This window comes from Octodon degus, unplaced genomic scaffold (assembly GCF_000260255.1).
Source record: "Octodon degus isolate 3935 unplaced genomic scaffold, OctDeg1.0 scaffold00126, whole genome shotgun sequence".
Taxonomy (NCBI): Eukaryota; Metazoa; Chordata; class Mammalia; order Rodentia; family Octodontidae; genus Octodon; species Octodon degus.
In genome coordinates this window covers 492,398-508,196 of record NW_004524702.1, presented here as the reverse complement: position 1 = coordinate 508,196, position 15,799 = coordinate 492,398, and the positions used below count along the sequence as shown (strand labels likewise).

The following is a 15,799-nucleotide window of genomic DNA, read 5'->3' as shown; positions in this document are numbered from 1 at the left end:
GGCAAAGGGGCCCCACACATGTGCACAGTGGAGTCCACTCCTCAGAACAGAGTCTGACAACCAAAGTGCTGAAAAGAATTTCCCTAGGCAGAGTTGAAGATGGAAACATCTTATTCAGGACTTACTCAACAGATTGTTTGAAGGTCCAGCTGAGGGTCACAGCCTTGGCTGTGGTTTTAAATACTTCATAGAATTTGAAAATGGATGGATGAAGGGAAGGAGGGATGGATGAAAGGTAGGTACATGATAGATGATAGATAGGTACGCCCCAGCCAGCAGGGCTCTACCCCCAGAGACTCAGAAGTAGCTGGTGGGAGATGGCCTGGGTCTTGAGTCTTCTCAGAGCTCCTGGGAGATTCTCATGCATATTCAGGGTTGCAGAGCGCCCCTAGAGACTGGGTGGCCGAGCAAGGCTCTGGTGCCTCTCCAGGAGGCTGTGCAGACATGGGCCGATTTGCCCACACTTGCGCATGCCTGGGCTTCCCCACAGCTGCAGGCCTCGTTCCACTGGTTGTAGAACCATGCCCGTGTAGCTGGCATGCTTGAGCGCTACGTCACAAACTGTTCCCTGTCTGCGTCTCTGAGTGTGCTGAAGGAAATCTTGGTTTAAGTGGAGACACCAATTGCTGTAGCAATCAACTCTAATACCTCCGTGAGGTGTCTGAGCTTGCACAAGATGCTTTTAGGATTGTGCCAGTTAGTTCTGGGGACACGGATGCACGAAGTATTGGGCCAGGCTCTGGGAGTACAGAAATAAAGGGGCCACCACCTGCATACCATGGTGTGGGAGGGAGAGGCTGGCTATGATGCCCAGCAGGCAGCACTGGCTCTGAGGAGACAGGAAAGGAGCAGTGCCCAGACTGCCCCTCCTCGCCAGTGCCCCCAGCACACACTGTCCTTCTAAGTCAGCAACAAGTATTTCACAGCCCTGCAGAGTGCTCGGGCCGTGGCCACCTCAGCCACACAGGGCTGTGAGAGAAACGGGAGGTCAGAACTGAGCTCCACGCTGTAAGGTTCTCCACACCACCTGCTGTCCCTGGTTTGCATTCAGTGGTGAAGAAGTTCTGTATTTACACTTGGCAATGCAGAGGGGTGGGTGAAGCAGACCCAGGGCACAGGAGGGCGGGTGGGTGCGATGACAGGCGAACTGGCTCATTCCTGGATCTTCTTGAGATCTTTGAGATCTCTTTTTGGGTAAAAAAAAAAATTGCTGTTAACAGCATATCTTTAAGTTTGTTTCCTTTTTTGGTCTCCATTTCCAGAGAAAAAATCTTTAGAAAGACCCACAAGGAGAGATAGAAATCGTGCGTAGAAGCTGCCAGCACGGCCATTGCAGGGAGCGGGTCTCCCCGTCCCGACTGCCTGAGCTGGAGCGGCGAGGTGCCCAAGAGCTGGGAGTCTTCGAGTTTATTGCTCGGGTCTTACTTTCCTGCTCCCTGAGCAGCTGGCGCATGTCCAGCTCAGACACGAAGACCTTACTGGGAAGACACCAAAAGGAACACGGTGCGGAGCTCCCAGTGCGATGGGCGGCGTTCTCTCTGTTACGCTTGGCCAGGGGTCCTAGCTTGCTCTGCCGTCCAGGAGAGCTGGCAGCCTAACAAGGCCTGGCCCCTCTTCTGACGGCTGCTTCCTCCGGCCGGCCGGGCGGGAGGGACTGCAGGCCACGCCCTATGTGGAGACCAGGCCATCTTCGGGGCGAAGGCCCTGTGTCCACCAGCACTGAAGCCGCTTCCTCTTCCCGTCACACGGGGCTGGGGCCTGGGCAGACGGACTTCCGAGCAGCAAGGCGGGGAGGAGGTGCACTCCAGCGCAGGCCGGGCCCCTCCTCACCAGTCCCCATGATGCCCAGTCTTCCTCACTGGGCACAGAGATAAGTCTTTCATTTCTTTAGCTGGAACATTTTGGTCTTCCTGGTTCCTGACACATCAGTGCGAGCCAGCGGGAGTGCCGGAGGCCAGCGAGTGCCAAACTCACTGACACAAACTCCCGTCCCCAGCGAGCGCGCCCAGCTTCCAGGCTTCCATACCCAGCCTTTCTCCACCCTGAAAGCCACCAAAGACCCCAGATCCGAGGCCGAGGGTACCTAGGATGTCAAAGCACGCGCCAGACTCCAGCCGGTGCTTCCGGTACAGGTTCTTGAGGACCTTGGCACTGCCGAAGCGCTTGAAGCGGCTCTTCACATTACTGTAGAACCATTCCAGGGACTGCGTCCTCAGAAGCCTGTGAAGACAGGAAGAGTTGTTTAATGGTGTTATGGTTTGTGTCTGGGTGTCCCCCAAAGCCTCATGCAGTCATTGGGCCAGCTTCTAGAATTTGTGATCAATTCATGATCCAAGGCTGGGATTATGGGTGTAAGTGCTACACCTGCACTGGGTGGACAGACCGAACACAACATAAGGGAGGAGAGAGGCTTGCTAGGTGCGGCAGCCGCTGCTTCTCCCTTTACTCTTTGCTGTTTTCTGCCTCCATGAACTGCTGCTCTCTGCCATGTGCCATCTGCCTTGGAGCCAGCTGAGTATGGACTGAAACCCCTGCAAACTGTGAGCTAAATAAACCTTTCCTTCCCTCATTTTGGGCATCGGGTATTTTGTCCTAGCAACGAGAGAAGAGTAACTGAGACAAATGGTGAGCTGCAGAGGTAATGCAGTACTCTGCAGATCTTCCATTCAGATGTGAGTTCACTTCTCAGCCCCCCCGAATCTGCACTGGCTTGTGACCTGACATAGAGTGGTGGACATGAGGCAAGTCCCGAGCCTCTGCCCCTTGCATGCTGCTCCTGGAATCCTGCACCCTGACACACGTGAGTGAATGAGCCCCAGCTGTCCTCCTGGGTGGGAAAGACTCTTGGCCATCTGCCTCTCCACCTGAGTCCAGCCAACAGCAGGCAGGTGAACACGTACCGTTCTAGGCCACCAGGCTGTGGGGGGTTTGTTAAGCAGAAAAGTTAGCTGATACAGCTACTTAGCAGCAGGCTTTATGCTTGACTCTCTTTCTGAGTTAACATTTTTAGTCCAGCTTGGGAAAATAAAAAGCACAAGTAAGAGAGAAAAGCTTCCAGCCTTCCCCCACCAGCGCAAAGCACCACAGGGAAGAGGCTCCCTGCTCTGCGCTCAAGGACGGCTGCCCGCACCAACTGCATTCTTCCCTTCCTGCCTGGTAAAGATGTATTTTTAAGGCCCTTGTCCTTGAAGGACAGCTTGTGTCCTTTTTTATCTTGCTCATTTTAGAAAATCCAGAACAGTAAAGTGAATAAAGGTGCTTAGATTCGCAGAGAAACAGGTACCAGCCAAGTTCTTTTCCCTCCCAGCCCACTACACTCGAGCTACAGAGAGGAAGCAGCCTCCGAGATGAAGGCTCAGAGCTTTTGTCAGGTTTCTGCAAACCTGAAGGCAGATGGCAGCATAAAGAGCAAAAAAGGCCCATTTTCAAGACCAAGAGATCAAGACTTTAGTCTGAGGGTCCAGTTCTGAGGGCTGCTGATTTGGAGAGCAGGCGGTGACCATGTGTCTAAAAGGTGACAGTGGGGGCCGAAGAGATAGCTCAGTAGAATAAGTACTTGCCTGACGACGCAAGGGCCTGAGTTCAATCCCCGGTTCCACACACACACACACACACACACACACACACACACACAAAAGGTAACAGTCACTGTGTAGACTGCAGTGGGCCATCGGCTTTTCCCTGCATGTTCTCAAGCAACTGGGCCGTCGCCCATCTAAGGTTGACCAGTCAGGCCAAAGTGGCAGCTTTCTGCTGAGATTGGGCCTCCTACGGGGGAAGGCTAGGACCTCGGCTGATGTCTTGCAGCCAGGGCGTGGCTGGCACTGGGAGCGCTGTGAATCTGCTCACACGTCTTGCCAAGTCTGTAGCTACCTGCCCAGCTCACAAATCTGGGGCACTTGCTCAAGGCCTTGCCCCAAGCCTGTTGCGGAAGAGAAATTAGTAGAACTATTCATTAGCAGAGAAGGCCCATGCTGGCCATCTTTATTAATTAAGTAGTTTCTCTAAAAACACAGACAGCAAGGATCACCAGACACTTAAAACAACCAACATCAGGAGCAGTGAAGGTCACTAGAAGCCAACAATAATACAGAAGACAAGTACAATCATTGCACTGGAATAACTTACGCCCTAATTAATACCACAGTGTTCGAGAAGGCCCTGGATCCGTTCAGCAGGCTGGCGACGTGACCCAGAAGTTGCAGAGAACAAGAAACAACAGAAAGTAGGTTGTTCAACTTTTAACAGCTTTAAAAGTTAAAATCAAGACATAATATAAAATTTCCAGAATATACAGTGAGAAACAAAAAAACAAGATAACTGGTGGAAAGCAGACAGACAGGTAGAATCACTTCAGGTGTTCAGCGTTTAATAAGATTACAAAATTGGGGAAACAGAACATAGATGTGCAGAAAAATCAAATCTAAGACATGCTAGAGGACAATTTCCCCAAATAAGAAAGGTAAACACATTTTAGTCAAAAGGTCAGCTAATTGCCAAGCAGCATAAACAAAACACAAAGCAAAATAAACAGACAACCCCCCCTAGATTGTTCTTCATAAAAGTCCTGATCCTCCAAGATAAGGAATCCTTGGGGATTCCCCGCAGGAAAACATAGTAATTTTAAAGTGAATAATACAGAGAATAAAATTCTTAACCAGTGAGTGCTGGCCTACAGCAGTGCCTGAGCTTTCCAAGCCAGAGAAGAAGCGGTAGGACCAAGAATTCTGCTAAACTACCCTCCCAGGAAAGCAAAATACATATTCTCAGGCATTCACTCTCAGAAAGTCTGTCTTCTGAAAAAGGAAGTTCCTAAGGTACGCTCTAGGTGGAGGCCAGGAAATAGAAAGAGGGCGCCCTTCTGACCACAGCACTCAGGCAGAGGGCGGGCAGGCGGCCAGGCGAGTGACCAGGAGGCCACGTGCAGGACAGCTGCGCCCGCACTCGTCAGCAGGCATGAGAAAAAGCAACTGAGATCTCCAGGAAAACACAGCCCAACTCCAAAAGCAGCCTAGTAAAATATGGCCTCGAAATAGAACCAACTGCAATTGGGAAGCTGCTGCCCACTCATGGGCGAAGGCCTGGGACAACTGCCCCTCAGCCAGGCGGTGGCCAAGAACCGCAGCTTTTCCCTGCCAGGGTTGGGTTGTAGCAGAGAACATCTACACCATTAGAGTGCTGCTTATTTCCACCCTTCTGTACAGACACCACAGGCGAGGCCCGGCGACCACCGGGAGTCACAGGCACCTCCGGGGGCTGGGTAGGGGAGGTGGAGCGTCCTCCTCTGCAAAGCGGGATGCAGCCCACAGCCTGCAGCTGGGCAGACAGAGCCCGCAGCTCCCGGGGCACAGGGAGCACGTAGCAGGGCGTTGCCACACATCACAGACGTGCAGGTTGACATGATTTCCCACCAGGACTTGCTGACGCTGTGACTATCGCTTGGGAGATGGCTATGGTTTTCTGAACAAAAGCACATCAGGCAGCAGAAAGGGACAGGGCCCTGTTGACATATGCAGTGTGATAAAAACATATTAAATGTGTGAACTAAAAATGTTTCAGTGAAAGGCAGAGGCCACGAATCTCGCTCAGAACCCTTCCTGCGAGCATGTGTGTGCGACTGTGCTCACTGCTTTTGGGCCACCTCTGGGGTCCTTTCCCAGGTGTCTTTAGTTGCTCTGTCACAGTTACCTCCATGTCCCCAAACAATTCCAAATGTTGACCATCATGGTCATTCTGACTCACACATGCCAGCCCTCTCAGGTGGGCGAGGACCAGCGGCCTCGCTGCTGGATGTGCCCAGAAGTAGCAGTTGCTGTATTTTTGGTCAGACCTCATGAAGACCCTCAGGGAAGAGGACCAGGACTGCAGCAGAGCGGTGAGAACACTGATGTGAGCATGTGCAGAGCTGTGGGAGGGTTCTCGGGGGCTCATGGCACTGTAATAAACTTTCTTTACATACTCGCTGTGGCTTTCAATCACACCTTGCACTTTTTTGTTTCTGTTTGTAGAGATGGGGTCTTGCTGTATTGATAAGCCATAGACCTTTAAAAAAATTTATGCATTTGGTACAGGGTCTCACTACCAGCTCAGACTCATAGTGATCCTCCTGTTCTCAGCCTACCCAGTGCTGGGAATACAGGCATGTGCCACCACGCCTGGTCTTGGTAGCTAGCTCAGTGCACCTGGGGGCAGGGCCAGTGCAGCATGCAGAACCGGTGATTGAACCCTGGTCCCTGTGCTTGCCTAAGCAGGTGCTTAGTCTGCCGAGCTATGTTGCCAGCTCCTTGCTGTGTTGTTTAGGCAGGCCCTGGATGCACTTTGCAACCCAGGCTGGCCTTGAACTCGCAGCGACCTTTCTGCCTCAGCCTCCTGAATTATACCTCATATTTTGAACACCTGGCCTCCTCAAGCCCTTAGAGAGCTCTGGACTCTCTTACAGACACATCTAATTGCCCTTTTTTTCAAGCCTTTTTTTGGGGGGTGCTGGTTTTTTGGAGGTGCATTATTTGCATCCTGACACTGCCAAGGCCTCCTCCCTGCATGAGTCTGTGCTGACTCCAAAGGGCGTGGCTGTCACCCAACGAGGGTCTTAAGTGGGTGGCAGCTTCCACCTCTCCCTCCTATCTCCAGCCTCTTTCAGGTGACCCATCTTCTATCAGGGCACACTTCTTGGGGTATCCCCAAAGAGACAGACAAGACATCATGCTGCCGAGATTTCCCTATCAGCCCCTCAGAAGCACCTTGCGCGCCTGCTCTGCAACCTGTTGTACCAGATGTGCGCATTACAGCTTGCCGAAGGCACTGAGTGAGAAATGCCTAGCGCTGCTGGGTGGCACTTGCTGTGCTCCTGGCGGTGTGTGGGTCCTGCAAACCATGTGCAGTGTGCATGGTTATCACCAGGTTGTCCTCCAGAGGGAGCTGTGGGAGTCTGCAAAAGGCTTCCCCTTTGTGCCAGCCTGGACCACCACAGCCCTGACTGGTCCATCGGAGAGCACTGGTGCTTTGTTCTGCAATGGCCGTGACTCATCCACACGGCTGCACTGACAAAGGTTCTACAGTCTGAGATACAGGGTCTCAGGATAAATCCTGAGGGGATTTCACTGACCTTATCAGACCCAAAAGCTACAACTCCTGTTGCATAGGTCCTGCTTTACCTTGGTCTTAACCACCCAGCAGAAAAGTATAAAAATGAAGTATTAGAAGTAAAGCCATGGTGTTATGTTGAGCTGTAGGGGACTCAGGTCAACAATTTCTGACATTGCCAGTCAAGCGGAAGACCCAATACTATAATGGACTACTGGACTATTTTGGAATATTTTGCTGAGTTAACCCACCTATAATATTCAAATGCAGAACTAAACAAAAAAAGGGGATACAAATGAATGACCATTTTGTATCTGTATATCCAAGCTAAGATAGATGTACAGCTACATTCTCTTAATTCAATGAATAGAGGGATTTGTTCTAATAGTGTTTGTACATAGGATATCATGTCTGCATCTTGTACAACAAATAACCACTAAGAAAACAATATACAATGTATTAATTATTGAAACTGCCCTACTAATTTGATTTGAAACTGTCTCATTGCTATTTGTTTCTCAACAAAATTATGGGAAGAAATGAATTTGCATGTGCTGGTTAGCGAGGCCAAGCGCCTCTTCAGGGGCTTTTCCTTTTTCTCTGAACTTTGCCTTTTCCCTCTGCTCTTGGTTTGCCGAGAATCTGAGTTTACCTGGCCACTGCTCTGTGTGCTGAACACAAGCCCACCATGCTTGGCTGTTGGACTGCAAAGGCTCCCCGCCTTTGTTTGATCGCCCATCCTGTGTCGCTCTTTCCGGTGTGCTTTGCCTGAGAAGAAGCTAAGAGTCCTGCTGCTCAGATGTCTCCGTCTTTCGGCAAGCCTTTCCACAGAGAAGGCTCATGGCAAGACTGCACCCAAACCATCAGGAACTTGTTTCGACATAAACTGGGGTTTTGCTCTATTTTCCACACAGGTAACCAGTTGTACTGGTATCATCTGTGGAAACAAATCTCACAGGACTCTGAGCGGTCCCTGCCTGCATCCGCCACCCTTGAGGGAAAGGTCTGCCCTGGGCTCCTTCCCACTGTCCGGAGTGTCCCCAACAGAGCCACTGTCCGGATGGCAGTAGCTTGGTCTCAGATCTGTGTGTGGCAGAAATGCCAGGACTTGAGTATGGAGGCAAAATGTGCCTCAGGCTTGCGTGGCCCTCCGCCTCCACCCCGCTCTGGACCAGGAAGGTGCTGCCACCCACACGGGACCTCCTGGCTTTGACCTGATCAGGCTGGGACTGCTGAAGACATCCGGCTCTGGCTAGCAACTGCTCAGCCCTGTCCAGCACCTGGGCCTGGGCCTGGTGAGGGGAACTGGCCCTGTCCATCGCCAACATGTGTGACCTTTGCTCATTCCCTTCCTCTGCCTGTTCTGACTCCTTCCCTCCCTTTCCTCTCTGGTGTAGAGCGAAGAGGATGTGGGATGTGCATATGGGGAGAGGGGAAAAAGCAAGAGTGAACCCTAAAACAAAGACACAAGCAAGGCCCCAAGACCCCAAGTGTGCTATTTAGAAACTTGCAAGTAAATGCCCCAATTCCTGTAGGTAATGACTTCACAGTTGAAAATGATTGCATTTAGGAAGCAGGACGGGGTGGGGCGTGGGATAAGGGGTTACTGTTTTTACAATACACCAAAAGAATAATACACTTGGTATTTCATTTATTTTAAAATTTAAAGAAAGCTTTTATTTATTTATTTGGTACAGGCATGCTGTGCAGTTCAGACTCATAGTGATCCTCCTGTCTCTGCCTCCCTAGTACTTGGATTACAGGCATGCACCACCACATCCTGCTTTGGTGGACAGCTTGGCATGAGGCTGGCATGGCATGCTACACAGGGGATCAAACTCAGGTCTTTGCACTTGCCAGGCAGGTGCTTAGACTGGTGACCTAACTCCCCGAGTCCCAACTTGTTTGCTTTTTTTTTCCATAATTTTATTGAGAAACAAATAGCAATAAGACAGTTTCAAATCAAATTGGTAGGACAGTTTTAATAATTAACACATTGCATGCTCTCTTCTTAGTGGTTATTTGCTGTACAAGATGCAGACATGATATCCTATTTACAAACACTGTTAGAACAAATTGCTCTATTCATTAAGAGAATGTAACTATATATCTATCCTAACCACTTTGAATACACAGATACAAAATGGACATTCATCTGTATACCCTTTTTTGTTTAGTTCCGTCATTTGAATATTATAGGTGTGTTAACTCAGCAAAATATTCTAAAAGAGTCCAGTAGTCCATAACAGTATTGGGTCTTCCTCTTGACTGGCAGTGTCAGAAATTGTTGACCTGAGTCCCCTACAGCTCAACACTACAGCATGGCTTTACTTCTTATCCAACTTGTTTTTTAAAGTATGTATATCCATAACTTTGATATAGGGCTGGGGAGATGGCTCAGTGGAATAAGTACTTCCCTGGCAAGTGCAACGGCCTGAGTTCAATCCCTGGTTCTGCCAAAAACAAACAAACAAACAAACAAAAATCCCCATAACTTTGATATAAATAAATCAATAACAAGAAAGGCCACTGTGTGAAAATCCACGCTCTGCCTGTGCCGTCGATGGAACACACTGCGCTGCTGGCTGCTGCTTGTGTCACACACGTGGGGTCCGCGCCAAGGAAGCCAGCACCCCACAGCCCTGCCTGCCGCCTCGGCCCCACCCTGCGGGGCAGCTGCAGCTGCAGCGGCACACTCAGCACCCCAGGTTCTGCCTGCGATGCAAAGCGGTCAGTGCAGAGAAAAAACTCGCTCCCTTGTCTGTTCCGAAACAGCGCCAACAGCTGAAAATCCCCTTCCTATTTCTTTCCTTAAGGCCAGCACAAATGCTAAACACTTATGCAGCAGATATGACAACTCTCACCCACACCTGTTGAAAAGCACCAGTAACTGAGACCAAGCAGGTGATGACAGGGTTTGTGGTAAGTAGACAGTGACAGGAGACTGAAACAGAGAAAGTCCACATTGCTTAGTTATTAAAAGTTTCAGAACCAGTTATTTTGTTTCTGCAGAGTTCTTCCACCCAGAGAGACCCAAACACCTGGACACAGGTGACAAAGCCCCTCATCTCCCCCAGGGGTCTTTCCTGGGAAAAGGCACAGGCTTGGGCCAGGGCAGAGCAGGCGCACACCACCACTGCCTGTTCTATGACTGCTTCAGGAGGGAGAGGACAGCGAGCTGTGAGAGCTCACACAGCCATGCCCAGACATCTACGAACATGTGTGTGGCAAGGACTTGGAGCCCCCGAGCTCACTGGAGCTGCCAGTTCGGCACAACATGGTGGAGGAAATGTTACAGGAATTTTCACGTTTAATTTTTCCTGTCCTGGGCTGGGATGTAGAGACATGAAGCAAAAATTTTGCTAGTGGGTCACTAGGGTAAGGGCATTTTCCTGTTCTGGGCCCTACTCCAAATTAGCAGCTTTCTCAGTCACTTGGTAAATGGGTTGGAGTAAGATACCTAAGTGAGGGAAATGTCTCTAAAATCCAAATAAGCCTACTAGGTGCTATGCCTCCTTTTTGGTCATAGGGGGAGCCAGATCTTTTTTTTTTTTTTTACCTTAGAGGGAATATCTCTACATGCTCCACACCACTGGACTCCTAGAAACTTCACTAAGGTAGAAGGACCTTCAATTTTTGAGGGATTTATCTCCCATCCCCTGGCTCTCAAATGCTGTACTAACAAATCCAAGGTGTTTGCCACCTCCTGCTCACCAGGCCCAGTCAGCATAACATCAGCAATGTAATGGACCAGCGTGATATCTTGAGGAAGAGAAAGGCAACCAAGATCCCTACGCACTAAGTTGTGACACAGGCCTGGAGAGTTAATATACTCTTGTGGTAAGACAGTGAAGGTTTATTGCTGGCCTTGACAAGTGAAAGCAAATTGTTTCGGATGGTCCTTACGGAGAGGTGTGGAGAAGAAGGCATTTGCCCGATCAACCGTTGCATACCAACTACCAGGAGATGCGCTACTCTGCTCAAGCAAGGAAACCACATCCAGTACTGCCGCTGCAAGTGGGGTCACTACCTGGTTCAGTTTATGGTAATCTACTGTCGTTCTCCAAGACCCATCTGTCTTCTGCACAGGCCAAGTGGGAGAATTAAATGGAGCTGTGGTGAGGACCCCCACCCTGCACGTTCAAGTCCTTGATGGTGGCACTGATCTCTGCAGTCCCTCCAGGAATGTGGTGCTGCTTTTGGTTCACTCTTTTACCAGGCAAGAGCAACTCTAATGGCTTCCATTTGGCCTTTTTAACCCACGTCTGACGGCACACAGTGCTAAGAGCTCACCTGCCGACAGGTATCACGGCCCCAGATCAGAAGTGAGGAAACACGTGAGTGCTTTGTCATTGTGTTTGAGGGGCACAGCTGGCAAGAGGGCTTCTTAACTTGGGGCACAGGCCTGGTTCCAGTGGACCATCCCTCACCTTTCTACTGTAAACTTTTACTTTAGCATTATAGTAGCCAGCTGTGCATCTCAGTACCTTTCCCTGAGGTATGCACAGATTTCTCATGATGATCACAGGAATGTAAAAGATTTATGGAAAAGTGATGGGTCAAAATATGGCATAGTTCAATCCCGGTTCCATCAAAAAAAGCGGCATAAAATTTATGCCTTTGCAGATACAAAGATTATGCTTCCTATGTAGGCGTTTGTCTTGGGGCTCAGCTGTCGGGTCTCTACTCACATAGCAATAAGCTGAATGATGCTGTGAACAGACTTTGTTGCCCCATCTCCCAGGCCAACTGGAATATGCCATTTGACAATTGGCTGCCAGTTTCCAATTGGCGTTACATTTGCAGAGCGCAAGTTGACCAGTGTAGGAACCACTCTCAGGAACAAAGCAGAACTTCCAAAGCAAATGTTGCAATTTCAAAATAGAGAATTGTATAGTTCAATCTCTGCATTTCAGAAAGATATGACATTGGCCTCATATGTGACAAAGAATGACAAACTGGTACTGCTGATGCCAACATTGCACCATGATGGAAACATTGATAGGAAAACCTAGACAAAACAGAAGTGAGAGGGAAACTTTCTACAACAAAACCAAAGGTGGAGCAGATGTTTTTGATGAGTTATGTAGCAACTATGCTGTCACCTAAAGCACAAAGCATTGTCTAATGATTGTGTCTTACTCTTAAACATGTGTGGCATAGACAGTTTGATACCTTACAAAGAAAATAGCAAGTGAAAATTAGCATGAAGAAATTTTCTTAGAGCACTGGGACTGGAGCTCATTCGACACAGCAGAGGAGAAAGAAAATGTTTCTGCCCAGGGAACCATGCAGAAAAGTTGTGGAGCACACTGGTGAGCTCACTGGCGGGTATGGCAACCCGGGGGCCACCTCGGGCAACAGGAAAACAAGAGATGTCAACTGTGCCCTGCAGGAAAGGAGAGCAAAACACACACAGTATTCTCAGTGTAAGGGGCACTTGTGCGTGGAACACGCACGTGTCACATGTGAAGATTGCCTTGGGTGTGACAGTTGAAGCAAAGATAATTTTTTTTTGCAGAGTACTATTGGTATTTTCAATGTTGTTCATACAGGGATTTATAATAGTCTTTTCTAGACTTTGTACACCAAAAACCAGTCAATGTTGAAAATTTTGATGCTCTTTTATAAGTACTCAATAAATATTAAAAATTCAATATTTTATTTTTATTATTTTTTCTGATATTTATTAAACTCATTGTTTAATATAATAAAAGTCATAAGATTAAAATTAGTAATTCATCAATAGAAAAATTCTAAAGAATATGTGTGGGTCTGACAGAAACATGTTTCTGCACCTTAATGACAAAATTAGTCTCCTGTTCTGAGGCTGCAGTCACTGTGCGTCTGGGGTTTGCACACCTCTGTGTCACAGGTTGTCACCTGGAGGTCTCCTGATGCCCTTCTCAGAGGAAGGTCAGTGCCACTCCACAGCCCAGCATGCCTTGAAGGGATGTGGGGCCCTGGCAAGGCTGATGTCCTGGTGGTTCTCCAGGGGAGGCTCTTGGTGTCACCTGCTGAGCAGTTGGCGACCCTGGGACAAGTCTCCAGACTGACCTGGAGCCTCTACTGATTGACTGTTGTCCAGCCCAAGTTCTCCCCTGGCCCTTCCTCTCCTGACACCTGTGCCTCGCCTGCTGGCCACCCTGCTGGCCACCTGAGGGAATCGCACTCTGGGCAGGATGTCACACTTTGGTGTGGGATGAAGGGCAGCATGGGGCTGATGCCCGGCTCCACCAGCCACTCATGCCTGCTCTCGGAGGAGAACTGACTCACTGGGGCCCTCAGTGGGCATTTGGTCTGATTGGCAGAGCTGTCCGCCCTGCAGAAGGAGCAGTGGAGCCTTCTGAATTTGCCACCTTGGAGCCAATGCCTTCGCATGGAGCATCTCTTCCTCCAATCCAGGCCTGCTTCTCTAGGGCCAAAATGAAGGCTACTTTTTGTTTTTCAGCATAAAAATGTAATGATTTTGCCAATGGTAACATATTCAAAAACAATACTACAGTATCCCAGTCAGGATAGTAACATTGGTACAGTCAAGATATAGAGCAAGGATGTTCTGTGTGTATTGGGTGCATTGTACTGTGTGTATTGACACACTGCTTTAGTCAGCTTTCTGTTACTGTAACAAATACCTGAGATGGCAACATTATAAAGAAAAAAGGTTTATTCTTGAAGTTTCAGTCCATAGTCACTTGGTCCTGCTTCCTCCGGGCTGCAGAAAGACAGCATACCACGGTAGAAGCATGTGGCTTGTTTCCTGCGATGTGGAGTCCTAGCACATAAGTTTAAAGCCACCTTTCTAGACAGAACAGCGTGGAAACCTGGCTTGTCCCTGCTGTGCTGAAGCCAGTGCTTACGCCTCAGCTTTAGGCTCTGTGGACCCTTGAGGAGGACCCTGCGATTCCTATACAGAAGGCTCGTCTTGGTGCCTTCCTCTGCTTACTTTTTCAGCTTACTGAAGTATAATTTGGCAAATAACATGATAGATATTTAAGTCTATAAAATAAAGCAAAAACAATGCACACTAAGCAACAACCCAACATATGTACGCATTCTGCAGTGAGAGATCAGACTCTGAAGATGTACTCTATGACACTTCAGGAGTAACACATGGGCGGCGCCACGAGCCACTGTCCCCGGCAAGCTCTAGTCTCACGATTTACTTGCCTGAGAACTGAAGTCTGCACCCTCTGATGCTCATCTCTCCATGGCCCAAGGCACCCTCACCCACTGTTTCCACGAGTTTGGGTCTGCTGTTCTGCTTTTATGAATTCCAGATAAGAGGAGTCCCGCCTTCCTGTCTGTCTGGATCTGGCTAATCCGGCCACCAGTGCCCTCCAGGGTCCTTCATGTTGGGGCAAATGGCAGGACTTGCTTGCTCTCTTTACAGCTGAGTAATATAGACACACACACACACACACATACATATACACAAGTACACACACATATACACAAAGCCATACATAGCCATAAGTACACACACACACACACACACATATGTATACACAAGTATACACACATTTACACAAAGCCATACATAGCCATAAGTACACACATGCACACACGCACACACATATGTATACACAAGTACACACACATTTACACAAAGCCATACATAGCCATAAGTACACACATGCACACACACATGTTCTTCACCCTCTCACCTGCTGACACTCAGAGTCTCCCTACCCCATGGCCTACGAGAATAATACTGCGATGAACCTGCATCTCAGCTACGTGTTGAGGAGCGAGCACTGTTGTCTTTGCGCGAGCCGCTGCCCCGCTGTGGGGCTGCTGGACGATGAAGTTTTGCTGCAGTTTTTTCAAGCCCACCACGCTGTTGTCTGTGACAACTGTGCGAACGCTTACTCTCGTCACAGTGTGAAGGGTTCCTTCCCCCTCCCAGTGTCTGTCACCCTCGCGGGCAGGGCCATCCTAATAGGCGGAGGTGACAGCTCTCTGTGGCTGCCACTTACAGTTCCCTGATGATACGTAATCTTTAAAAAATAATAAATTCTTTAATTTATTGTGTGCCATGAACAGCTGCATGGATATTTTGGTGTGCATACATGTTTTCAGTTCTCTTGGTTACTTAGCTTGGAGTAGAGCTGCTGAGTCCTACGATTACTTACGCTTTACAGTTTGAGGAAGGCCAGCCTGCTTCCTAAAGCATTATCTATATTACCACTACTAGAGTAAGAGCGCCCCAGTTCCCCTATGTCATCAGCAATTACTACCTTTTCTATAAGAGCCATCTCAGTGGGTTACAGTGGTATATTCTTGTCATGTTAACTTGCGTTTCTCTATAGAGTAATGAAGCTGAGTATCTTTTTATGTCCAACTGTACATCCCCATTGGAGAAATGCTTAATCAAGTGTATTGCCCATTTTTAAATTGGGCTATCTTTTTTTGTTAAGTTGTAGTATTCCTTTATATTCTAAATATTAGATCTTTATCAAATACACTATTTGAAAATATTTTCTCCTATTCATTGCAGTTATCTTTTGAGCACTAAAGAGATAAGTTTAACATTTTTTGATGGTCATTTTTTCAATTTTTTGCTTTTTTTTTTTCCTCTGGGACAGTGTCTCCCTTTGCAGTTCAAGCTGGCCTTGAACTCACGCTATATAAGTTTGAATTCCTTCCATGCTCCTGCCAGCCATCATTCTTCCTGATTTGTTCTTTCTTTCTTTCTTTCTTTCTTTCTTTCTTT

The 15,799-nt window shown here is 48.5% G+C and overlaps 1 protein-coding gene across 3 annotated transcripts in view; it reads right to left on the bottom strand.

The window, feature by feature from the left end:
* The window catches only part of Myrip (myosin VIIA and Rab interacting protein), a 173,579-nt gene that overhangs the window by 60,404 nt on the left and 97,376 nt on the right, over positions 1 to 15,799 (bottom strand). For all 3 annotated transcript variants that reach the window (XM_023700819.1, XM_023700820.1, XM_023700821.1), the window contains exon 3: positions 2,084 to 2,220. In XM_023700819.1, coding sequence (XP_023556587.1) covers positions 2,084 to 2,220 — 137 coding nt within the window. The remainder of the gene's footprint in view (positions 1 to 2,083; positions 2,221 to 15,799) is intronic.